This window comes from Lynx rufus, unplaced genomic scaffold (assembly GCF_022079265.1).
Source record: "Lynx rufus isolate CCGP_SWC_20201006 ecotype Redwood Valley unplaced genomic scaffold, mLynRuf1.p SCAF_3, whole genome shotgun sequence".
Classification (NCBI taxonomy): domain Eukaryota; kingdom Metazoa; phylum Chordata; class Mammalia; order Carnivora; family Felidae; genus Lynx; species Lynx rufus.
The window spans coordinates 69,710,631-69,737,674 of NW_025814845.1; the positions used below are offsets into that span (position 1 = coordinate 69,710,631).

Here is a 27,044-nt window from a genome sequence, read left to right on the forward strand (position 1 = left end):
CCACTCTCAAATGATGCCCATGCTATCAGAACACAAGCACAGTAGTCAGAGGGTATGCCTAGGTTCGGTAGGATACCCAGGTACCTGCTAACACTGAGATTCACCAAAGGCACATAAAATTCCTTCTACAGATCCTGTGACATTGCCATCACGATCACATTGGTTAGCAGTGAGGAAACTAACAAAGACCTACTGGCTTGTCTGGGGCCTATTGTTCATTCATCCACTTATTCAGCAAACATTTATTGGACACTTAATATGTGTCAGGTACTGTTCTCAGCACTTGGGCCACATCAGTGAACAAAATAAAGATAGCTGCTCTAGCAGAGCTTGTGTTAAACCAGGAGGAGATAGATAATAGACAAGAAACAAGAAACAAAAGAAACAAATAGTAGGTTAGAAGGTAATATGTGCTATAAAAAAGAAAAAGGCAGAACAAGGCAAGGGAGAGTCAGAGTTCACCCACTTTAATCCTCCTGGTGAATGTGTCAGCAACACCCAGACATCACTGACATGACTTACTTTCACATATATCTACCTACCAAATAAGAAGCATAAATTCTCATCCTTATTTTGTGATCATTTTTGAGGCTAAACTCAAATCTGCTTTACAAGGCCAGTTGGATTTTCCCAGACTACTAATTTAACAACTTTCACAGGAAATGATGTCACATTAAGTCAAATAACAGCTATTACTAGAAATGATTGAATAATGATTGCAATTATTATTGAACTTTTCCTAATGATTTCAGGGCAAATAGAAAGAGGATAAAAACAGTCAACTCAGGCAGTCAACTCTGATTGACATTTAAGGAAATATCTATTTATAGAAGGTCTTGAGTATGTCTTTCACTTCCTTCCCATACTTTAAAAGTGAATATTGTCAAGGCAATTACTTCTTTTCTGTATGTTGCTGCCTACGTTTCTGGAGAAGTTAACAGATGCAGGGCCAGAACAGGACAAAAAGAGATTACTTCACACACACAAGCTACTTTCTGCCTTCCACATTTACACTGAGGCTATCACGAGGCTCGCTGTTTCTGTATTGCTCTCCCAGGTTTTTGTTTATTGCCCTGGTCTCCAACACATCAAATGAGAAAAAAAACAAAAAACAGTGATTGACAGTGAAGAGGAAGGAAAAATTTTCATACTTCTTTGACCAGTTCTAATTTACCATTGTCTCTGCCTGGACCTGGTTATTGCTCATGCTTGAGTCTTAGATACTCAGGCTCTGGGTGTGGCTACCCATCCTGTAACGGAAGACAAGGTTACACCTGGTAGTTAACTAAAGGTCTTTTCAGAATCTTAACATTAAGGAGGTAGATATTCTATTTCTACTTTGATAGGGGAACTGCACCATTAAGTGAATCATTTAACTCTCTCAGTGTGACACCTATAAAATGGGAAGTTGGCAAGAAACATCCTCACTTCAAATATGCTAAAGCACTAAGATTCGGTGCCATCAGTATGAATGTAAAAAAAAATCCGTGTTACTGTTTTAGACTATCAGACATTACTGAGCACCTATTAACTATAAGGCTCTGGGAAGGGAAGCAAGAATAGTCCCCAGAACAACTTACTCAATGCCAGTTAGGTGTTACCAAGTGAATGAATGAGAAGCTCAGTCTGTGTATGTATATATATATATATATATATATATATATATATATATATATGTGTGTGTGTGTGTGTGTGTGTATGTGTGTATACACACACATACACACACATCCTATTTCTCAACAGGCCATACATGTTTGAATGCATGAGTTATATTTCTTATGTTCTTCATGCCTACTAGGATTACTTGTATTTAATAGGAGTCCTAGAAAGGCTTCTTTGTTGATTAACTTCCACATTAAAAAAAAAGAACTATAGAGCATTTTGAGCAGTATAAGTAACAGAAAAGTAAAGGGGAAACTGAGGAGGAATAATCTCTTTAGGAGGACTTGGGGAGCCTTGTTCCTTTGGGGGCACAGAATTGTACAAGAACACAGCTATTAGCTGTGATCAAAAATATTCTGCCACTAGTTTGAGGTGACTTGTGGTTACAATTTTAGGACCTGTTAGTACAGGGACAGAGTAGATGGATGTCCTTTCCTGGCTGCATCCATGTGTTGTTGTTGTTGTTGTTGTTGTTGTTGTTGTTACTGTTTTAACTGTTCTTATTGTAATGCAGGTTATTGGTTGAATTTCCAGCAACAGGCGGTGTGATTCCATCTTGGCAATTTCAGCCTGTAAAGCTGATCCGCTATGTCACGACTTTTGATTTCTTCCTGGCAGCCTGTGAGATTATCTTTTGTTTTTTTATCTTTTACTATGTGGTGGAAGAGATACTGGAAATTCGCATTCACAAGCTACACTATTTCAGAAGTTTCTGGAATTGTCTGGATGTTGTGATTGTTGTGGTAGGTTTGAGAACAATAGAAAATTCCGTACTCTGTTATAAAAACATGTTAATTAGAGTCCTTGATCTATCTCCTCTGTATTGTGGATCCTGATATTCCTGAAGGAGAATCTAAAAGTTCTCTTTCCTATATATCAACTTCAGTGTTACCAATTATTTTCTCATTTTGTATGAGTAACCCTTCTGAATATAGAAGTGGAGAGGTATTTATAATAAGCTATCAATTAGCCACACAAATAACCAGAATAATGTGGCTGGCTCATTTGGAAGAGCATGCGACTCTTCATCTCAGGGTTGTGAGTTCGAGCCCCACTTTAAGAGATGACTTTAAATAAATAAATAAACTTGAAAAAAAATTAAAGTGATCGCTATGTGCTGATACACACAAGTTCCAAGACATAAAAAAAGAATAACTTAGTAATTCACATTTGGCTTTGGCATGCCATATGAGATGGGACACAGAAAACAATGTTTTGTCTATTCTGTTTTTTGTTAATTATATTTTTCTTCACTGCTAACAAAAATTAATTTGTATTTTTCTGCACATATGTAAAGTTAGAGCAAGAAGAAGCATCTTGAAAATATTTGGTGTGGTAGAGAAAATTTCCTTGTAGTTTAAAATTTCCTGAAAATAGTCCACAGTGTACAAAATACAGGTGAGGGACCATCAACGTTTTCTGTATCCGGTGCAAGAAACCAGAAGGCAGCTAGGATAGAGTCGAGACTATGGCACCTTGTAGATCCCCTGCGTGCCTTTGACTCTATTATAACTTCTTACACTTGTTCAATATGGTTTCCCTTCCACATCAGCTTAATCACTTCCTTCCAGGGGCTTCCGTAGAGAAATGCATTTTTGCAAACTTTTCTCCCATCAATGAGAACACGTAATCTTTTGCTGAGTCCTGTTACACATTGAAGCATATAAAGACATGTTTAATTGTTACATGCCTAAAAGTCCATCCTTTCCACCATCATCCTCCGTCTGATGATAGAGATGCCCCTCTGAAATCTCAGTTAAGTGATGCATTATCCTATCAGGGTGCCCTTTTCTGTTACCCTACTTCTTGGCCACTATTCTCCCCCAGCCCCCAGCAACCAAAAATTCATTTGGGCTTTGTGAAGCATTTACATCAAGTCATTATCAGATCATCACTAGAATTAGTTGGCAAAATAGGGAAAAATATTTTCTGAAATATGTTATTAATATGTTTTAAACATAGAAAAAAATCCTCATGTTTGAATAAAAGAATGCTTAAGACATTGAAAAGAACTATATAGATATATACTGCACAAATATTAACACGAGCAATAATAATAATCATCATCACTAACACTTTAGAAGTTATGTGTGTCAGACACAGTTCCCGGTGCTTTTCATATACAGAAGTATGTTTAATCCTCACAATAACCCTCTTAGCCACTCTTCTATTGCCTCTCAAGCTACATGCATGTGCTCTTCATAAAGAGTTTTTACTTAAAATAAGAATTTCTCCAGAATACTGTGTGGAAGCCATTCAACCTTGATGCACAATGGCTTGTGTCACATCACACAATTCCTGTAGGTAAGCTCTTGCTCCCCAGATTCTCAATACATTAATAATAACAGAGTAACAAAGACATTTCGCTATTTAAGGAGGGAGGAAAGGCCATGAGACTGGAAGAATTTTTCAAAATATTTCTGTACTACATGATGGAAGAGTGCAGTCCATCTACATTGAAAACTATTCTAGAAAACAATTATTGTTTGGGACTCCAAGGTTGCAAACCCTGCTGTTTTAGTTTATATGGGTATATTTATAGTTTAGGTCATTGAGAATAATGGTAAAAGTGTGATAGTATGCTAGTTAGTGGCAGGTTTGTTTGGGTTTTAACCAAATACCTTTAATATCAACAAAAGACTAGTCAGTGGCAATGAACCTTTTTGATTATGTACACCTATACGTGAGAATTTTGACAACACACCCTAATGTATTCCATATATTTGTAGCGTGTGTGTGTATGTATACACTTGTACAAACATACACAACATAAAATTTGAAAGATTTGGTTAAAAATAAATACAAATAGAATTCTAGCACTTTCTTTTCACTTGGATAGAAGTTTTAATATTTTATTCCCACACCTCAGTGAATCGCCTTGTACCTGCTTTGGAGAAAATAACTGATGATGTCATGGAAATTAAGGATAGTTTCTTTGGCTCAGCAGCCACAAGATTTTGCAAGTATTTCTTTGAAAACTTGCTTCACTGTGCTATTGTTCTTTTTTTTTTTTTTTTTTTAACTCTTAGTACTGCCAAGACAACAATTCAGACAGTGTGCTTTTGTAAAGAACAAGGAAGGGCTACTGGAATCCTACTTCTCCTTTGAAACCTTCTCTGACCTTGCAGAAATAAGGGCATGCTTTCTGCTCATCCCCAAAACAAGTCCTGTGCTCCACTGGACCTTCAACCCCATGAAAAAAACAAAGGTGTTTTTATTTTATCTGGCCCAAATATGCTAAAGCACACCCGAAACTTGAAAAGTAATTATGTGTTAAATATAATTACAACATCTTGGAACCACTCTGAAATCATTTTTTGTATTTTCCTTTTGTTTCTTCCAACAAAGACTTCGAAATCTGTAGACTTAATTTAGTCAACCGTTTGACCTAAACAATGATCTTTCAAAACTAGTGGAATTACTGAAAAAAGAAGACTGTTAAAAAGTCTAAATTCAAATAATTTTGTTGATTGGTAGGTTTCAAGGGTGATAATTATTAATTTATTCAACAAGGATTTTCTGAGCACCTGCTATGTGTCTGGCATTGGTCTAGGCATTGGGGATATAGGAAAGAACCAAACAGCCCAAACTCCTGCCCTTATGAAGTTTATGTTAAGGAAGGAAAGTTCTTTCGTAGATAAGGATGACAATCCCAAAGAAAACCCAGGACATAACTCAAATGCTTACAAAATCTCTTTTCTCATCTTTCCTCTCATTCTCTATTTTGAAGAAAACATCTCAAGGAAATTTAGTATATTGATATGATATTGATATTGTATAAATGACCAAAGCAACTATACCTAGTGAGAGCTGGGTAAAGGGTTATTGTTATTCAGTCAGTCAACCCTTCCCTCTCAACTAAGTCAACATAGAGAAACATTTTCAGTGTATTCAGAGAGCTCAAAGAAAATAATCCTACCACCAGCACAAAAATACAAGATTTGCTCTGGAAGTTCTTCACAGAAAACAAAAGATGGTAAAGATTGGCATCCAGGCAGGTTTCTGCTATGATAATCACCTGGAGTCATGATCAAGAAGCCATTTCAAGAAGGGCTAATGAAGTGGTCTTTGACCATCATTCATGAGAAGAGAGAAGGAATGGACAGCAAAGGTCTCAGCACCTAGGACAGCACACCTGTTGTGGATTCAGATCCCATTAGGAAGCCCAGGTTGTGATGGTTAACCCCTAGCACTTTCCATACATATACCTTAATCCAGTGATGATGGATGCACGTAGGGACCAATGTTGTCGGTCCGGAACTGAAGCAAATGTGGAAAGTTGCATGGTCGTGGGGTAAGGAACAGAAATAAGAGGGAAACCCTTGGCTCACACATATTCCCACTGCAAGCCTTCTGGAGCCCTCTCTGACCATCATTCCCACCACCCTTTAAGACCAAGCATATTCTTTTTCCTTCGACCACCCCTTTTAGAATGTCTTGTTTCACCCTTCACCTTATGTTGTACAATGCCAACTCCTTAGTAGGCTTTTGGGTTGCTTATTTTTGTGTGTGTACCTGGTCTTGAACCAGAGTGTAAGTTTCTTAAGAACAGAGTTTGTGCATTTTACTTCTGTTTGTTCCTCTTAGCGCCTGGTACAGTGCTGTATACATAGATGTCCACTACGTATTTGTGAAATAGTAGAAGGAATGGATGGCTGGCAACTGGAAAAAAAAAAAAAAGCAAGATGGGGCTGAGAAAGCAGAAGAGTGGAAAGTGATTTAAATGAGAGTGGCAGAAAAAACAAGGCATCCTATTTGAATTTGATTTTGTAATACAGCAACATCTCTCGTGTGTTTGTGCACATGGACACGTGCATTTATTGGATTTCTGTTCCTAGCAAAGGGAATGCAAACAGCTTATTGTTTTACTTGTATTATGGCTGTGCTCAGCATTTAACATTTGTATGAGTGATTTGGATAAGTAGATTGCTGAGCCCTAGGAGTAATACATGGGTAAGAAAAAATAGTCATTTTAAGGTAAGTTGCATATTTCTAAAACACTGTAATAATATATAAATCTTTTGTTTTCCAGCTGTCAGTGGTAGCTATAGGAATTAACATATATAGAACATCAAATGTGGAGGTGCTACTACAGTTTCTAGAAGATCAAAATACTTTTCCCAACTTTGAACATCTGGCATACTGGCAAATACAGTTCAACAATATAGCTGCTGTCATAGTATTTTTTGTCTGGATTAAGGTAATTTGCAAAGTTCATGTTCTGGATTTTCAATAATATTTTTCCCTTTCTTTTTTTATTTAAAATAAATTTTAATGTTTATTTATTTTTGAGTGAGAGGGGGAGGGAGAGTGGGGGTGGGGGTGAGGCAGAGAGAATGGGAGATACAGAATCTGAAGCAGGCTCCAGGCTCCGAGCAATCAGCACAAAGCCCCACACGGGACTCGAACTCATGATCTGTGAGCTCATGACCTGAGCCAAAGTCGGACGTTTAACCGACTGAGCCATCCAGGCGCCCCTTTCCCTTCTTTTTATTAACATGAGTCACACAAAATGTTGGAGGACTTGAGTGTGCTTTTGTGGTTAAATTCAAATGCCAGCCAAAGCTGCTTCATATTTTACAAGTAAGCTAGCAGGATTCATGTGATCTTTCATCTGTGTATGATGCTTCCTACTACCTGCAGTTTTGCAAAACCAGTCCCTGCAGATTTGTTTCACAAATGCAATAAGACACCTTCTCGGTGTCCTTTGGGTCTGTGGCCCTCAGCTACACTAACACAGGGACAGGTTGAGTTTTACCTGATATCGGGTGACCAGGTGAAGGAAAGGGAACTAAGAACAAGTTGGGGAGAATGGGGAGGGACAGAGAGATGCACTGGAAATGATCTGTGGAAGGATTGTCTCTTTCCCAGGTGGAGGCCATATGGCCATATGGCTTTACCTAGAATTGAGGTTGGGACAAATACATACACTTCTGAGTAGTACCTTTATGACTCATCTCCTTTTCCAAAACAGTGTGCATTTCCATGTGTGTGAAAAGTTAGGGCATTTCATACACAAATGAGCCTCAATTCTGGAGATGCAGAAAATTTTAGTAATAATGGGGGTAGCTCCCCAGCTGTCACTTGTCAAATTCTATGTTCTGCTATCAAGACAGTAGCTACTAGCCACAAGTGGCTATTGAAATTTTAATTTTAATTAATTAAAATTACATACAGTTAAACATTCAGTTCATCAGTCACTCTGGCCACATTTTAAGATCTCAATGTCTGTATATAGCTGATGGCTACTATATAGGGCAATGGAAATAAAGAACATTTCCATCATGTCAGAAAGTTTGATTGAACAGCACTGTTCTAAAAGGTAGTCACCAGCAGTTATTTATTTTCCTGAATTGGTATTCACACCTGAAAGGCCTGAGATTTATCAGAGGATATAGATCTCATCCTCTCTTCCTATTTATTTAGTTACATGCTTGTTCCAGAAAAACCACCACTAATACACCAAACCTTTATCATAAAATAGTAATAATAATCCAAATCTAATAGGAATTACATAAAGAAATGTGATTACCACAACCCTCAAAGAAATTTTATTGTGGCCAGAAACAATTTGTAAGAGTTCTTTAAGTAAAATTCTAGAGATTCCCTTTCAATGTGTCCCTCAGGTTGAACATTTTATTTAGTGTTTTGCTTGTAAACATTCTCCCAAAACTTTAAGAACCATTAAGTTCTTTAAGGCAGGGATTGCAACTTGACTTCTGATGTGTCCTCCCAGCGTTCTTCCCCCAAGACTTATGCCACAGGTTGTCATGCCCCTGGGCTGTGAGGAACATCCTGAACAGCCATCCTTAGTGTCTCGTTTACAGAAATGCTCAATATGATTTGGCAGTCAGATAGCGCTGGGCTAGATGGCTGGCTCTGAGCCCTGGCTGACACCTGGGGGTAGAATACCAGTATTTAAATCATGGCAAAGACCTGAGGCAGTGTACATTGCTCTTTCCACCGTACTTGGCACATCATTGCTAAACAATAAATGACAGTTAATAACATGCGATGAATATTTCCTGGAGGGATTTTTTTTAACTAGTTTTCACTTGTGGGGTTTTTTCCCTCTTTTAATTTATTTTCTTAAAAATATTTATTTATTTATTTAGAGACAGCAAGGAGGGGAGGGGCAGAGAGAGAGGGAAAGAGAGAGAAGCCCAAGTAGGCTGTGTGCTGTCAGCACAGAGCCCAATGTGGGGCTCAATCACATGAACCTTGAGATCATGATCTGAGCTGAAATCAAGAGTCAGATGCTCAACTGACTGAGCCATCCAGGTGCCCCTCCCCATTCCTCTTTTATTTCAATCTTTCTTGGGGTAAAAATATCACTAATCATCTTAATTATGATTTAAACCTATTTTTACTGTATTGTAACCATGTAAAATGTAAGCAACATCAGGGGAGGAGCTTTGTTCTGTGCACTGCTGTTTGCAACTCCAAGAATAGTGCCCGGCACATGGTAGGCATTCAACAAGTACTTTTTGAATGAGAAAATAGAAGTTGCTGGGTTTGGGGACAAAAGCAAGTCATTATTCTCTCTCTTAAAAAAATGTTGGGAAGCTTGGGATTTTCTCTTCCTCTCTCTCTGCCCATCCCCCCACTCATGCTCGTTCTCTCTTTCTCAAAATAAATAATGAACTTTTTAAAAAAATGTTGTAAAATACATATTAACATAAAATTTATCACTTTAACCATTTTTCAGTGTACAATTCAGTGGCATTAGTTACATTCACAATGTTGTGCAACCATCATATGTATTTCCAGAACTTTTTCAGCATTCCAGCTGAAACTGTATCTAGTAAAAACTAACTCCCAATTCCCGCCTCACCCCAGCCCCTGGTAACCTCTATTCTACTTTCTGTCTCTATGAATTTTCATATTCTAGCTACCCCATGTTACTGGGGTCATACAATATTTGTCTTTTTATGTCTGGCTTATTTCACTTTAGCATAATGTTTTCAAGGTTCATCCATGTTGTGGCATGGATCAAAACTCTATCCCTTTGTAAGGCTGGGTAATATTCCATTATGTGTATATACTATATTTGTTTACCCATTCATCTGTTGATATCTTCCCTCTCTTACAGCTCTTCAAATTCATCAACTTTAACAGGACCATGAGTCAGCTCTCCACAACCATGTCTCGATGTGCCAAAGACCTCTTTGGCTTTGCAATTATGTTCTTCATCATCTTCTTAGCATATGCTCAGTTGGCCTACCTTGTCTTTGGCACTCAGGTTGATGACTTCAGTACCTTCCAAGAGTGTATGTAAGTATATATGAAATTATAAAAGAAAAATTTAATCAGAGCTATCCTTGCCTCCTCAAGGATAAAGAAATCTTTATTGTTGCTATTTAACCACCAACTAGTTTTAAATAGTTATTTAAAAATAAGAATTAATTATCTTTCCCAGAAGCAATTACCCACCAATGTAAAGATGACAATGTATAATACTGATAAACTTAAGGTAACAACTCTAAAGTCATTAAGAGATAGTAGAACAGCTACAGTAAACCAATATGATTACAAAGACAGAGGTCTTCTTAGCACCAAATGCCGATAGTAGCTTTTAAGAGACCATTTGCCTAGATTTTCATTCTTATTCAATATTGTTGCCATGTATTTTAAACTTCAGGTTATTTTCTAGAAAAAAAATAGTATTTCTAATATTCTACGAGAAACTCAAACCGATGTAGGAATTTTCTGTCCTTTTCCAAAGTTCTCATATATGATATTAAGACTAAAAAAAAAATAACCAATATTACATTTCCACGCCATTTGGAAAGAAGTCAGTCAGGAAAGGAGAAGAGGATTATGATAATAGAAGTTAAAAGGGCTTTTTGTGCTGGGGGATACCAAATTAATGTTGCTGTTCGATGGAAGCCGGAAAGGGAAATGATTTTACTGATTAAGACCCCAGCATTGGCAACACACGGCCACTCAACACCACTTTGAGAGCGTATGAGGATATTGGATCTTTGAATGCATACAATTTTGGCTATCTTTCAAAGTCTTTTTTTAAAGAGGTTTTAAATTCAGACCCAGGGTGACCATGGTGAAGTTTAGAGTTAACCATCCATGTTTTAGCCAGATTATGGATTAAATTCTTGTAACTGGTTGCTTTATGAGTCATCTAATAATTATTGTATTTTCTTTTTAACCAAATGGAAATAATGTATTTAGCACAAAAGTATATGATTTTTATTCCAGAAAGCTTCAATTGCTCGAATAGTTAGCATTAGCAAGAGTTTTCCAAGGAGACTGACAATTTTCTATTATCTGGCAGCTGTGCACACTGATAAAGAGGTCCAAAAGTGTGAAATCATCTTTAGGAAATGTTACATCAATGCTGAACAGTCTTTGTTTTTGTATTGTAGTGTTTTGTTTTGTTTTGTTTTTATAGCTTCACTCAATTCCGTATCATTTTGGGTGATATCAACTTCGCAGAGATTGAGGAAGCTAATCGAGTTTTGGGACCAATTTATTTCACTACATTTGTGTTCTTTATGTTCTTCATTCTTTTGGTATGTACACTTTTGTTTACAGTGAGGTGATTTAAACTTCATAAATCACCATCTTCCTTTTTCTCTCATGCTCTAGAGTCCTTATTTTTTAAAAGACTCAGGAAAAACTGTAAATGAGAATACATATTTTATTTTACTTCTCATTGATTCAGTTTTAAGTCGTCACCAAATAATCTTTTGCATTGTCTTTCATTTATCCATATATGTCTATTCAATGTAAAAAAAAAATTAGGTCACATGCAAATTGATAAAGTCACCTAAAATAATGCTTTGCCTAAAAAGTAGACTACTTACATATTTACAGCCTTTTTTAACACAGATGTCAGCACTTTCGTGATCACTTGCTAGCATGACTTTTCATTCCTCTTTTTCCTCTTTTCTTTAAAAAAAAAGAAATAGGAACTGACAAAGCAAGCTAGATCCAGGATGTCAAGAGTAATATATGAGTTAATTATTGCTTGTCAAGCTTAAGATACTTTGTCTTGAATTACTTATATTTAACACATCTAGAGACTGCCCACAAAGAGTATTCAAATTTTAAAATTAAAACTAGATCTAACAATGGATGGAAATTGCTTTAAAAGTTACTTTCAAAAATAACTTTTCATTCTCTTGATTTGGTACAAATGAACATTTTTAACATTTTGACCCTAAGTTAATTAATATTTTTTTTTCAACGTTTATTTATTTTTTGGGACAGGGAGAGACAGAGCATGAATGGGGGAGGGGCAGAGAGAGAGGGAGACACAGAATCAGAAACAGGCTCCAGGCTCTGAGCCATCAGCCCAGAGCCCGACGCGGGGCTCAAACTCACGGACTGCAAGATCGTGACCTGGCTGAAGTCGGACGCTTAACCGACTGCGCCACCCAGGCGCCCCAATTAATATTTTTTAAAAGGCATTTTGTTCTTCATCTTAACATTTACACATTTTACTGAGTAATTATTCATTTAAGTTAGCTTAACCTAGGCAGTGGGTGTTTTTTTTTAAGTTTATTTATTTGGGGCGCCTGGGTGGCTCAGTCGGTTGAGCATCCGACTTTGGCTCAGGTCATGATCTCGCCATCCATGAGTTCGAGTCCTTCATCAGGCTCTGTGCTGACAGCACAGAACCTGAAGCCTGCTTCGGATTCTGTGCCTCCCTCTCTCTCTGCACCTCCCCTGCTTGCACTCATCTTTCTCTCAAAAATAAATAACCATTGAAAAAAAAAATTTTTTTTAAGTTTATTTATTTATTTTGAGAGACAGAGAGAAAAGGGGGGAGGGGCAGAGAGAGGGAGAGACAGAATTCAAAACAGGCTCCAGGCTATCAGCACAGAGCCTAACACAGGGCTTTGAACTCAGTAACCATGAGATCATGACCTGAGCTGAGATCAAGAGTATGGTGCTTAACCGACTGAGCCATCCAGGCACCCCAGCGGTGGGTGTTCTTTATCCAAACACTAATATTTAAGTCTTTCCTTACATTAATCATCATCATAAGAAAACAACAAAATTGTCTCCGTTTTCAATAAATTTTATAAGATCCTTTGTGTAAAGTTCAGTAATTCAGCGTAATATTCCCAAAGTTTGTCCAAGCATTTAGTGGTTATTTACAGATTGAGTATTAGATCTACCTTGGTAGGATTGAAAGAGTCAGCAATATCACGCAAGTCCATTTGTATCTTGCACAAATGTGTTATTAGTTTTAAAGTTAAGCCTCTCTAGTTTCTTTTTTCTATCATATGTTAAAGAAAAAAAATGGAACAGTAAGCCTTTTTCATCTCTAATATTGGTAGTACTTTGGATTCTGGAGCATCTGAATCCCCGAATCTCTACTAGGAAAACAAAAACCAGGAATTGAGAGCTCTGCAGTGGACCCTTTAGTTAACTGCTGGCCACCTAAGTTTTCTTTGTGTGTCCTTCTGCCAAATGAGGAACATACCTGTGGCAATTTGAAATGGTCAAATGTGGACTTGTTTGAATGTTGTCTTCTGGTAGGCGGTGCCCTGCAATTGTTCAGTCATTTCGTCAAATCAGTCACTAGAACATGAAAAGAAGCGTTTAGCTTCTGTCTTTATACTAAAGTAATTTTTTGTGCTGTTACACAAGAAGGAATTGCTCTCCCTGAACTCCACTCCTCTACCCCTCACTCCCCCAGAGAGAGGTGGGTAGTTACAGTCAATACAGATTTTTCTTTAAAGAAATGACAAGCCGAGTGCAGGGTTGGCCATTTTTCTGTGATGACTGCCGGGTGTTAATTTATTGCCCTGGCTGTAAAAGAAGCTACCGTGGTGAGAGGTGGCCCAAATGAGCCAGGAAGCAAAATCCTGTCATCACCAGGAAAAGACCTCTGATTGCACAATTAAGCAAACCTTCTGAGACAGGGTGGAGAGGAGGGGGGCTTCCTCTCCCACACTTTCAGTAGTCTTTCTCAGCCACTTTCAGTTTTTTAAAAATCTCTTCAGAGGACCCACCCTTTAACCCTACACCTAAGATATTTGCAGGCATTAGCTAACAGCCATTTGGAAACTTTTAAAAAGAGAACATTAGTTGCCTGGGTTGGGAGGGAGAAGGTGGGAATGTTGCTCCAACTGCAACGGTCTGTACTCGGAATTAAACATTAAGCCACGAACTTACATACATTTTATATTTTATTCTCATTTCTGCTACAGAATCTTAAGTAGTGTTCCTCCTTAACTTGCAATGATTTAGTAGCCCATTAAAATAATAGAGCTCCCATTTGTTCATTCATTCATTATTCAATAAATATTTGCTGAGCCACTATTTCCAGGCAAGCTGCTATGTACTGGGGGTACAGTGGTAAGGAAAATAAGAGACCAGCTCTGCCCTCATGAAAATTCCACAGATTTGTGGGGAAAACAGACATAATCAAATACACAACTCTGAGTTCAAACCATAGTTATGTGTCAAAACGGAAAAGTGAAGGAAGAGCGTGTTAAAGAAGGACTGGATCAGTTGGGTGTGGTGCTTCAAGAAAAACCTGTTGGAAATACAAACCATTATCCAGGAGAGAGGAAAAGTTAGGAAAATGAACTAACCGTCACTGAATAATAATAGCTATAAATATGTAGTACTTACCATGCATTAGGTCCTGTCCTAAGTACTTTTACATAATTATCTCATTAATTCTTGTAAAAATCTGTACTATTATTTCTTCCACTTTATTAATGCAAAAACAAATAAATTTTAAAATAAAGATTAGAAAAAAAAATTTAGTGTTTTTATTCATTTTTGAGAGACAGAGAGAGACAGGGGAGGGGCAGACAAAGAGGGAGTCACAGAATCAGAAGCAGGCTCCAGGCTCGGAGCTGTCAGCACAGAGCCCGAGGCAGGGCTCAAACTCACAAACCATGAGATCGTGACCTGAGCTGAAGTTGGACACTTAACTGACTGAGCCACCCAGGCACCCCTAAAGATTAGAAAATTTGAACAATATAGTCTTGGCAGTACTAAGACTGAAACCCTAATGTGCTTGACTCCAAAGTCTTTGTCTTTTTCACTAAGCTTTTCTTGACTCTCTTCTGTGAAGCCTACTGTATTTCTATTTGGAGAGATCTTTTTTTAACTCTTCAAAACATGGTCTGTAAATCTCAAGTAATATATAACAACATTTGGAATAAGCATAGGATTCCACTTGTCTGTATTGATTGTTGTAATTTGAAGAACTATGTAGAGTTCTAAATTTCTAATAATTTATGTCAAATGAAAAAAATGTAGAGAACATAGACAAGCAAAAATAATAAAATAGAGTAATACCACTATCCATAAGTAAATACATCAATATTTTGTTGTATTTCATTCTTATCTTTTTTTGCAAAATGTATCACAATATATGGTTTGTAAGTAAGAAAATATATTGTATTTTCCTCTGGCATGACTTAATGGAAAAAATAATTTTCCCAAAGAATATAACAGCAAAACTATTAATTTATGACTTCTTAAGACATCAGATTACTTAAAAAAACACTGAACAAAAATACATATGTCAAATTTTGGATTGATGTTTAGAAAGTATATTTAGGTTTCTTCTTTAATCTCAACTTTCCTTTGATTTACAAACAGAATATGTTTTTGGCCATCATCAATGATACTTACTCCGAAGTTAAATCTGATTTGGCCCAGCAGAAAGCTGAAATGGAACTCTCAGATCTTATCAGAAAGGTATGACAAGCCCTAATTCTCAGAATTGTTTTCATCCTCTACATATAATGAGCATTGTTTCAGCCAGATTTCCACAGCAACACTGATCCGTTGTCATTGTTAAAATAAAGAGTAGATTGCTACATTTCAGGAATGATTTAAAAGTTCTCTGTCTCAGAGCTAGAGATGGGTATGCTGTTAACTTGGACTTAAATTCTGGGAACCCGTAAACGCCCTAGAATTAAATTCTCAACAATCTCTTTCGACTCTTGAGAGCTGAGCTGCTGGCTTCATCACCTTCACTTATTTTGACAACACCTCCAGGTGGCTCTCACTTGCAGTTCCAGAATTCAGAATAAATTGGAAGAGAAAAATATAAAGACATCTCTGCTTTTTTCTATCTCAAATGCAATTTAAAAGGAGGAAAAAAAAGTTTAGAAACAAATATTTTGTAGTCCACCCTTTACCCTTGATCTTCCAGAGAAGTTTTTAAATAGTCAAAGGAAAACTGTCCATGGCATCAGGCCACAGCCTAAGGGTCTGAGGACTTTCACTTAAGCACGCACCCTCTCAGGAAGTTAATTGTTAAATGGAAGGGCAGGACAGGAAAGCTGGGTAACTTTGTTCTTTTCAATGTGACTTCTTTATTTGGTCTAAAGTATAAAACTTAAGCAACAACAAATAACTACATCTGAAGTACACAGATTGTTCCCTAACATCATTTTGCTAAGATACCAGTGGCTCTTTGATTGATCTTTTTCTGTTGGTTCAAGTCATAGGACTATGTTGTCTGTCCTGTTTGAACAGAGAACTTCCAGTTCTTAAAACAAAGTCCCTTCCATGGGACCTAAGATGTGTGTTATCCTGAATTTTGCAACGACAGCTTATTACACGTTAGCAAATCTCCAACGTATATACAAGCAGTCCGTCCTTTGCGCTCTGGTTCTGGTATGCACAGATTTCAATTAGTTCAGTTAAATAACACCAGCCTCTCAACGCAGTTCATATATCAGTTATCACAGTATATTGACTGTGAATAATAGTATAGAAGTACAAACTTGCAATTCTCACAGAATATCTTAGTTATCACAGTATATTAACTGTAGTAGCATGACTATAAACTTCACTGCTGGCTCTTCAGTCTACAAATCATTACATAAGTAACAGATGTGTATCATAACCGGTGAGCATAACATCACTTCTTACAAAGTCTAGGATTGGTCCCTGAGCATCTGCTGTTCAGTTCAGGCACAGAACATTGTAGTTGTGTTGCTTCTGTATCTCCCTGTGAAAAACCCATGTGACATTTTGCAAGAATGCGTGATGGAAAAGGAGAATGGGCCAGCAAAGATGAAAGCATAGCAAAGAAACAAAGAATGACAACACTGAAAGTGAAATTCAAAACCAGTGTAACAGATTTCTAGGCTACTTAGCTGTAGCTGGGCGTGGAAATGTTGACATTACTACCCTTCAAGGTCTTGAATATCAATGGATAGACAGATATACAGTCAAAGAGCTTAGTGAAGCACATTTATCAACATGAATGAGGGCAGTGGTTATGAGGAAAAGGCTGACAATGTCTTCAAGGAAGTGACACTGACAAACAACTTCACATTAAAGGAATTCTTGGAGATATGTTATGACATGGAAAATGCAAAGGATAAAATGTTGGGAGCTGACCCATATTAAGAAAAGATTATGAAAGCTCCCCAAGACATAGAAAAGATGCTTACTCCATATCCTACGTTACACAGGAAGAAAGCAAGCGCTGTTCAGACTACTCTGGATAAATTTTTTACAAAGAAATAAAACATTTTAATTTTCAGTGTTTCTGAGGTTTTAAATTTCAGTGTACCAAATAAATATTCACCTTACTGTTTTTAAATTTTTCCTAATAAGTTTATAACCAACACCAAGAAAATTTTAATGCTTTGATAAAAAGTTGTTTTTTTAAGTTTGTTTGTTTAATTAATCCCCACACCCAACACAGGGCTTAAACACATGACCCCACAATCAAAAGTTGCAAGCTCTTCTGACTGAGACAGCAAGGTGCCCCTCATAAAAGGTTTTAAAGGTCACAGAGCAATCATAATTTTTCCTGTTGATTATTAACATCACTTCACATAGTTCAGGCTTGCATGGTCATTTTTATAATCCTACGACTACCATGCAAAGCAAGGTCTGCACAGGTAGTTAGTTACTACTGTAAATGGATGGTAAAGCACATGTAAAAAGAGAATAAACTAAACCAGATCTTTTCAACAGGGCTACCATAAAGCCTTGGTCAAACTAAAACTGAAAAAAAATACCGTGGATGACATTTCTGAGAGTCTGAGGCAAGGCGGAGGCAAGTTAAACTTTGATGAACTTCGACAAGATCTCAAAGGGTAAGAATCACTCTTTCTGAGGCCCAGGGAAATTCTTAATGGAAAGATAAGTTCTTGGTGATAAGGATATTTTTGGCCCAACCACTTACTCATAGAGATGCTCTTTTTTCAGAGTAGGTGTCTTTCTGGCACATATTAATAAGAGAAGGGCTGGCCCTGATTCAGCAATTTCTCCTTTATTCCTGCATTTTGGTGTCCCTTTGTTTTCACTGTACTATGTACACAAGTGATTTCATCTGTAACCTCTCAATAATTTCAGGAAGGGCCATACTGATGCAGAGATTGAGGCAATATTCACAAAATATGACCAAGATGGAGATCAAGAACTGACCGAACATGAACATCAACAGATGAGAGACGACTTGGAAAAAGAGAGGGTGGGTCTCATTTAGGAGAACATGATTTGATTCAGTACCCACAGTGTTTCATACACCATGCTAAGTCATGGATTACTGAGAGTCTGTCTTTCTCCTCTCTCTGTCTCAATTTATGTTGTAATACCCAGCTTGTTCCAAAAAGGATATATAACATAATAATATGTAAAAATGCAATAAGTTGGCATCAGTGTAAAACAATCAAAATGAAAAAATGAAGCAAAACAAAAGTGAAATATAAAACTAGACTAGGAAGCTAAAAATGCTTTCATAAAAATACATGTATGTTGGGGCGCCTGGGTGGCACAGTCGGTTAAGTGTCCGACTTCAGCCAGGTCACGATCTCGCGGTCCGTGAGTTCGAGCCCCGCGTCGGGCTCTGGGGTGATGGCTCGGAGCCTGGAGCCTGTTTCCGATTCTGTGTCTCCCTCTCTCTCTGCCCCTCCCCCGTTCATGCTCTGTCTCTCTCTGTCCCAAAAATAAATAAATGTTGAAAAAAAAAAAAAGAAAAAAAAATACATGTATGTTGATTAAAGATTGGGCTATAAATCTGGCCCTAAGTTTTCTGGCCATCAGCTTCAAAAGGGAAACCTGAATAGTCACACACCTCACTGTGTCCATGAGAGTGGAGGAAAAAAGATTCCTCAGGAGATGTAAAGCTAATTGTTCTTTAACATTTATAATGAAACAAAAATAACTACTGCCTTCCATTTGAATACTTCTTATGAAACTGTTAGAAGTAAATTCCCATGGTCTTTTATAATCAGAAAGGATAACTAAAAGCTTTAACATTAACATTAAAAATAAATGGTTAAATGAACCAAAAAATATCCATTGTAATTGAGGTACAGAGAATGCAGGTGAATACTATATACCAAAGTTCCTTCTCTATGAGGAGTAGTTTCTAAACTCTGCCCCACCGAATGGTGCCAGCAAGTGAAAAACTTCCCCAGACATAGTGAAATCACCTTTCACAAGGCTGCATTTAGTCAAAATTTTTGCTGTAAGATTATATCCTTCCAACTTTGTAGCTATTAAATGTGTTATCTTTTATGAAAAGGTGATAATATATTTCTTCCTCTACCTTTTTTTCTCTGCTTTGTTCTATTTTTAATGTTCTTTCTTGTCCAAACAAGTTAGCAGTCCCTTGCTGGTCATTAAGACCTGTTTTGAAAATTTGCCAATCCATGAAATTTACAAGTGTGGGAATCACAGTCTGGTGTTAGCCACAAAGAAATCCTAGGTAATTGGTACATATCCATTTGCCATTTGCCCAAGCCCTCAGTGAAGCTCTGTGGGGACTGGGTGTTCTCGCTCCTCACCCAGTGATCCAATGTTCTTCAGGAGGATCTGGATCTGGATCACAGCTCTTTACCACGTCCCATGAGCAGCCGAAGTTTCCCAAGAAGCCTGGATGACTCTGAGGAGGATGATGATGAAGACAGTGGGCATAGTTCCAGAAGGAGGGGAAGCATCTCCAGTGGGGTTTCTTATGAAGAGTTTCAAGTGTAAGTATAAAGTGTTTGTATCTCCATTTACATGTTTTTTGTTTTTCATGTGTTTTTTGTTTTTATGGCGTAGCACAAGGTATATCCCAAAGAATATTCCATGAGCACCTGAGAAGAATGTATGTACTACTGTTGTTAAGTGGAGTGTTCTATAGGCGTTTTTTAGGTCTAGTTGGTTTGTAGTGTTACTTAAATCTCCTATTTCCTGTTGTTCTGCCTAGTTTCATCTACTTTTTGAAAGTGGGGTATTAAAGTCTCCAACTATTATTATTAAATTGTTCCTTCATTTCTGTAAGGTTTTGCTTTGTGTATTTTGGAACTCTGTTGTTAGGTGTATAAATGTTTATAACTGGTATATCTTTCTAATAGATTGACCCTGTTTTCATTAAAAAATGTCCTACTTTATCTCTAGTAATTTTTTTTGTTTTAAAGTCTTTTTTGTCTGATATTACTATAGCAACTCCAATTTTCTTATCATCGCTTTTTGCATGATACACCTTTTTCTGTTCTCATTTCTAGTCTGTTTGTATCTTTGAATCTTAGGTGTGTCACCTGTAGACAGCATATAGTTGGACCTGGTCTTTTCATCCAGTCTGGTAATCTTTGCCTTTTGATTAGAATATTTACTTCATTTTACATTTAATGTTATCATTAATATAGTTGGACTTACAACTACCATTTTTCTTCTTCTTGTTTTTTAAATGTTTATTTTTGAGAGACAGGATGTGTACACACACGTGAGCAGAGGAGGGTTAGAGAGAGAGGGGAACCAAGGATCCAAAGTGGGCTCTGTGCTTACAGCAGACAGCTGGATGCAGGGCTTGAACCCATGAACTGTGAGATCATGACCTGAGCCAGAGTTGGATGCCCAACTGACTGAGCCCACTCAGGGGTCCCTTATTTTTCATTTTCTGTAGGTGTCATATCGTTTTTTGTCCCTCTTTTTCTCCTTTGTTGCTTTCTTTTACATAAAGTAATATTTTCTAGAGCAACAGTTTAATTCCTTTAATAATTTTTTTCACTACATTTTTTAGTTATTTTTTTAGTAGTTTCTCTAGGACGTAATATATACAAATTGATTTATCAGTATCTACTTCAGATTTATATTAACTTAATCCAAGGCGATATAGAAATATCATTCCTATATAACTCCTCCCCTGTTTTGTGCCATATTATACATATTAATCTATGTTACAAATCCAATACAACATTGTCATAATGATCACTTCATATAATTTTATGTCTCTTAAAGGAGACAAGAAAGAAGAGAAAGTATATATTTATAGAGTTTGTTATATTCTTTTTCCTACTTACCATTTCTGGTTCCCTTCATTCGTTCCTGTGGGTTCAAGTTACCATCTGGTGTTATTTCCATATTCCAGTACAACTTTGCTCTTACCCCCCTTTTGTCCTGCTACTGTCAAATATATTATTATATTTCTGTATGTAATGGGCCCAACAATACAATTGTGTACATATTGTCTTACACAATTGCTTTTTAAATCAGTTAAGAGGAAAAAAAGGAAAAGAAATATGAATTTGTACTGCCTTTTATAGTTACATAATTACCTGTACCCAGTGCTCTTCGTTTTTTCATGTGGCTTCTGATTACTATCTGGATCACTTAATGTCAGCCTAAAGAACTTTAGTATCTATTCTAAAGCAGGCCTGCTAGCATGAATTCCCTCAGTTTTTTTTTTTTTTTTATCTGGGAATATTTTTATTTCCCCTTCATTTTTTTCTGGTCTCCATTGTTTCTGATGAGAAGATAGCTGTTAATCTTACTGCTAAGATTAGCAGTAAGATCTTAGCAGTCTTAACCTCAGCAATCTAACCTTAGCAATCTTACCTCAGTGTTATACATAATGAGTCACTTTTCTCTGATACTTTCAAGATTTTTTCTTTGTCTTTGTCTTTCAGTATTTTGACTGATCTGAGTGTGGATCTCTTTGCAGTTATCCTATTTGGAGTTCATTAAGCTGCTACAATGTGTAATATTTTCATCACATTTAGGAAGTTTTCAACCATTATGTCTTAAAATAGTTTTTTGCTGTTTTCTCTCCTTTCCTTCTGGGATTCCTACCCTGTGTTTGTTGGGGTGCTTACATTTTTCTTCACTTTTTGCCTCTTCGGCCCTTCAGATTACATAGTTTCTATCCATCTATCTTCAAGTGTGCTGATTCTTTCTACTGCCAGCTCAGATCTGCTGTGGAGACCCTTAAGTGACTTTTTCATCTCATTTATTGTACTTTTCAACTCCAGAATTTATATTTGGTTCCTTAAAATAATCTGTATCTCTTTGTTGATATTTTCCAGAGCAGAGCAGCCTCATCTTAACTGTTTATCACCATAATCTCCATTGTTTTCAAAAGCACTCTTAGGCTTAGCACTTTGTTCCAAATAAAGCCAGTTCTCTTGGGGGGAAGCTTTGGAGCTCTCTGTTCTGTGGCCTGACTATCCCCTGGGCAAAACCCCTGTGCTACTGCTTCAGAGAGAGGATCAGGAACAGTGGTCTACTTCCCAGAGTGATACCCCTGTTTCATGAATCAAGCACTGGGCTGGGTTGGCAGCCTTCGGTCTTCTCAGCTTGCCTCTCCGGGCGTAGAAACTCCACCCTATAGTTGGCAGATGAGTGGAGGAAGAGAGCCTCATAGCTCGCTGCCACTCTTGTCTGGATTAGATCCTCTGCAATATGGATTCGGGGGTGGAGGCACAGGGATGAGAACTGCGCAGCCCACCCCTTCCTGTGAGATACCAGAGCCCCCCACTAGGAGTAGAAGGGAGTGGGAGCCCTGTGTTCATTGCCTAACCCAACTGGAGTGGCACTTCTGTCACACTGAACTGGGGGAGAAAGAGAGGGAGCAGACTCTCTGAAATTCAGTGGATTTTCTTAAATAAATGCTTCTTCATTTGTTGTGTACCCTTAAGAAAATGTCCAGAGTTTTGAAAAAAAGTTTTTTTGATAATTTTAAACAGTTGCAGTTGTTTCACTGGGAGGGGGCTTACAAAGCCCTCCTGTCACCATTCCAGAAGTTGTCTCCTATTTCTATGTTTTTAAAGCATTTACATAAATTTTTTTTATTCAAAATAATGGAATCACTAGTGAACAGTGTTTTCTAACTGCTTTATTTACTTAATATATTGTGAATACCACTATTCCGTTAAATATTCTATCACCATACAATTTCTGGTATCTCCATAGAATTCCATTGTATAGATGAAAATAACATATTTGAAAATTTTTCTATTAATTATTTAATGTAACCATTTTTCAGTGAACCACTATTAATAAGCAGAACTCTAATGAATATGCTGGTAGCCCAAAAAATCACACATATACTTACTTCCTTCGGAAAATTTTCCAGAAATGGAATACCTGAATAAAAGCTAAACATACATTTATAAGACTTCTAATACAATGTTGACTTGCAGAGAAGTTGTGCCAGTTAGCATTCCCATCAGCAATATATGAGTTTATAGCTAAAGTTTGAGACTGCTGATTATCATCTTGTTTAAGAAAAAGATCTTAGCACTTCCATTTGAAAAGCCAGCTGGGGAGCACCTGGGTGGCTCAGTTGGTTAAGTGTCCAACTCAGCTCAGGTCACGATCTCACGGTTTGTGGGTTTGAGCCCCGTATTGGACTCTGTGCTGGCGGCTCAGAGCCTGGACTCTGCTTCAGATTCTGTGTCTCCTCTCTCTGCCCCTCCCCCACTCATGCACTGTCTCACTGTGTCTCTCAAAAATAAATAAATGTAAAAAAAATTGTTTAAAAAAAATTTTTTTTAAATGAAAAGCCAGCTGGGCTGAAAAGGCAGCCCACCACATGAGGTGGCTTTCCCCCTCTCACCTGTGGTTTCCTGCAGCCTGGTGAGACGAGTGGACCGAATGGAGCATTCCATCGGCAGCATCGTGTCCAAGATTGATGCTGTGATCGTGAAGCTGGAGATCATGGAGCGGGCCAAACTGAAGAGAAGGGAGGTTCTGGGAAGGCTTCTGGATGGGGTGGCAGAGGTAAGTGGTCATCTGACACAGAAACACTGATTCTAGAAAATATCAGGGTAGTCATATTTTGTAGTGTTTCATCTGAGAGGTTTTCTGAGATGTCTATAACTGCAGATCAGTGCAGATCAGATGATAGTCTGGAGGTGTTACTTTCTTAATACTGTTCTGATGGTTCTGCCTTCACTGAATGGTAGAATTAAGTCAAAAAGTCACTCCAGTAGCTCAGAGAATTGCTATATATGCTATAAATTGCCAGTGTTATTTAATGTTATTTAATGTTGACAGATTATTTGGCCCCCTGATTTCCTAAGGCAATTTCTAAGTACAAAAGTGTGCATCCCCAACCCCCAACATCCTGATCTCTTTTTCCTTTGTTAGGATGAAAGACTGGGTCGTGACAGTGAAATCCACAGGGAGCAGATGGAACGACTAGTGCGGGAAGAGTTGGAACGCTGGGAGTCTGACGATGCAGCTTCCCAGATAAGTCATGGTTTAGGCACGCCGGTGGGACTGAATGGTCAGCCGCGCCCCAGAAGCTCCCGCCCTTCTTCCTCCCAGTCTGCAGACGGAATAGAAGGCGCAGGTGCAAATGGGAGTTCCAATATCCAAGTCTAAGATGTGTGTTAGTGTGTGTTCCTAATAGGGGAGAAAGGGCTGTCCTGAATGGCCAGAGCAAGTACACTATTTATATGCCCTGACCACCATATGATGCTGGTCTTTGTGACCAAATGTTAATTCTTCTGCACTTTAATTTATTTTAGATAAACTTTGCCCATGGATCAAAGAAGATTTTTTTTTCTCATATAAGAAACCTAGGTGTAAATATTGAGTACAGAAAAAAAAAATCTTTGTAAAGTACATGGAGTGGTCTGGCCACTTGCTACCATGGATGAGTCTTCTCAGTGGACAACAATGTAGCCTTTAAAGCTAGGAGAGAATTGTCAAAAGCCTTCTGAGTTTTATTTCCAGTCACAAAAATCAGTATTGTCACTTTTGCCCAGTGCGTGAAAGGAAAGTAGGGGCATTCTTTCCCACTCGGGCTTGGTTTATGGACATAAAACATAGCTTGCTTTAAAGAAAGGAACCCTTTGTTTCAACTACCTTCCTGGGGCAAACATTTCCAAAAGATGAGCTGGAAAAGAACTATGAACCATGGAATGGGTATGTAGTCATTATGCTAGAATGTGTATGAATGGTGAAGATACATGTTGAATACTGTGCTTTTTTATCATTGTATTATATAGTTCATGTCCGTGGGAATAACTGTTTCATTTATTCATACTGTTTTCACTCTCATTTAAAATGAGCTGTGTGAAACCACCAGATTGATTGTAGGTTAAAATGTCATCTCTAGCCATGACATAGGAAAATTAGAAGGAGCCCTGTCACTCAGTTTGACTTTTTCTTTCTTTCTTTCTTTCTTTCTTTCTTTCTTTCTTTCTTTCTTTCTTATGTTTATTTTTGAGAGAGAGACAGACAATGAACGGGGGAGGGGCAGAGAGAGAGAGAGACACAGAATCTGAAGCAAGTTCTAGGCTCCGAGCTATTAGCACAGGAGCAAGTTCCAGGCTCTGAGCTGTTGTTAGCACAGAGCCTGACATGGGTCTTGAACCCACAAACCCTGAGATCATGACCTGAGCCGAAGTCAGACGCTTAACTGACTGAGCCACCCAGGTGCCCCATCAGTTTGACTTTTTCTTATAATTAGTTTAGTATAAAGATTCGTCCATATATTCTCTTCCCGCGTGGCTCAACTTACTTGCAACTGAAAGGAACGTTGTAACTAATCTGGGAAAGCCGACTTCCTAAATGTTTTCATTATGTACTGAGGGTTTTAACTCAGCAGATATGTTCGTTTGAAACAAAAATTTACAAGAGTTTTGAAATTCATATGCAAACATTATAAAACTGAAGTTTGAGTTTTATGCTGTTTTAAGAATATGGAACTCAAATAGTCTGATTCAGCAGTTCAAAACTAGAATGTATAATCTAAATGGAGCTCAATTTTAATGAGAAGGAATTTCTGGTATTGAAACTTCATTCATGATCAGAACGTATCAGCCACAGTTTGAGTTTGCAGCAGTTTTTGGTTTGTTTGTTTGTGTTTTCATTAGGAGAGGGTCCCACGAAATTTATAGAGAAGAGATTATTTCTCAATAAAAAATAAAAAAATCTTATTTTTCAAAAGTGTTGAATGAGGTGACCTTTTGAGAGAGCTAATGGGACAAGCAAGAGAGAATGCGTTGCTGGTGAATTAACTCTGACTTGGAGAACAACAGAAGGGAGGCCTGTGTTTGAATGCCTGGCTTTAAGTCGTTTACGTGATTGATAGGTCAGTCAAATCTTCAGTGAAAACCTGAGCAAACAAACCTGCCTAAGCTGGCTTCTATAGAAGTGATACACATTGGGTTTCTTTAATAGTTATTTCTCATGCTTTATTTCCATCTTTACTTTCTTTTGAATATGCTACATGAAGTTCTTTATTACTAGGTACTGAAGTTTGCATTCCAGGGATATTGAGTGTACGTATTTATGTGTGTGTACCATGTTGTTACATGTAAACAAACTTCAATTTGAAGTGCAGCCATTATGTGGTATCCATGTGTATTGACCACGTGCCATATATTAATTATGGTCACTAGAAAATCTTTTTATGTACTTATTATCATCTTGTTTCTCATTTCACCTGTACGATTTTACAAAATTCTTTCTTTTTACCCATAAGTTACATACTTTTTTTCTCTTTAGTCATGGAGAATTCCCTCCTTTTCCCTTTCCTATCATCTTCCCCTCTATATCTGTGATTTTAAGAAGATGTTACATATGCAAGTCTCTCGACAATTGAGAATTTCATTAATGTGTAATATCGAGCACTTTACTTCTTAATAAAGACTTGGTATAATAACAGATGTAATAGTTGTCTGTTTCCTAAGTAGAAGCAGCTGGGTAATTTGCCTTGTATCATGAGACTAATTACTAAAGGTTTAGACTTTGAAACAGGCATCTTCTCTTTTATGTCCAAAAAATATGATTGACACATTACTTCTTCAGCAGTATGTACCTTCATTAAGTTATTCTGATGACCGTATAGTATTCCCTAATGTGCAACCACATTTTACTTATGCATTTCTATAGTGAATAGTTGGTTTTAATATTTCTGTTATTTCAAAATCTTTGAACATCAATGTTAATTCCCTCGTTGACTTTTCATGAGTTCCCCCATGGGTATATAACAGGAGTCAGACTGCTGAGTGCCAGGCCTATAAATATTTAATTTTATTCGGAACTCTCAGGTTGTCCTCTGGAATGACTGCATCCGTCCGTGATTCCACTACATGCATGAGATTACCAGTTTTATACATCCCCTCACCAGCATCAGTCCCATCCAGCTTCCTGCTTTTTGTTAATGGCATGGTTTTAAAGTGAGGTCTCATTTTATT

At 37.5% G+C, this 27,044-nt stretch overlaps 1 protein-coding gene across 1 annotated transcript in view; it reads left to right on the forward strand.

The window, feature by feature from the left end:
- The window catches only part of PKD2 (polycystin 2, transient receptor potential cation channel), a 51,184-nt gene extending 26,204 nt beyond the window's left edge, over nucleotides 1-24,980 (forward strand). Inside the window, exons 6-15 of the mRNA XM_047092378.1 lie at nucleotides 2,177-2,405; nucleotides 6,695-6,862; nucleotides 9,755-9,936; nucleotides 11,072-11,192; nucleotides 15,256-15,354; nucleotides 17,599-17,720; nucleotides 17,980-18,097; nucleotides 19,438-19,601; nucleotides 23,466-23,613; nucleotides 23,983-24,980. Of these exons, the coding sequence (XP_046948334.1) occupies nucleotides 2,177-2,405; nucleotides 6,695-6,862; nucleotides 9,755-9,936; nucleotides 11,072-11,192; nucleotides 15,256-15,354; nucleotides 17,599-17,720; nucleotides 17,980-18,097; nucleotides 19,438-19,601; nucleotides 23,466-23,613; nucleotides 23,983-24,219 (1,588 nt within the window). The 3' untranslated portion in view covers nucleotides 24,220-24,980. The remainder of the gene's footprint in view (nucleotides 1-2,176; nucleotides 2,406-6,694; nucleotides 6,863-9,754; nucleotides 9,937-11,071; nucleotides 11,193-15,255; nucleotides 15,355-17,598; nucleotides 17,721-17,979; nucleotides 18,098-19,437; nucleotides 19,602-23,465; nucleotides 23,614-23,982) is intronic.
- The last annotated feature ends 2,064 nt before the right edge of the window (nucleotides 24,981-27,044 follow it).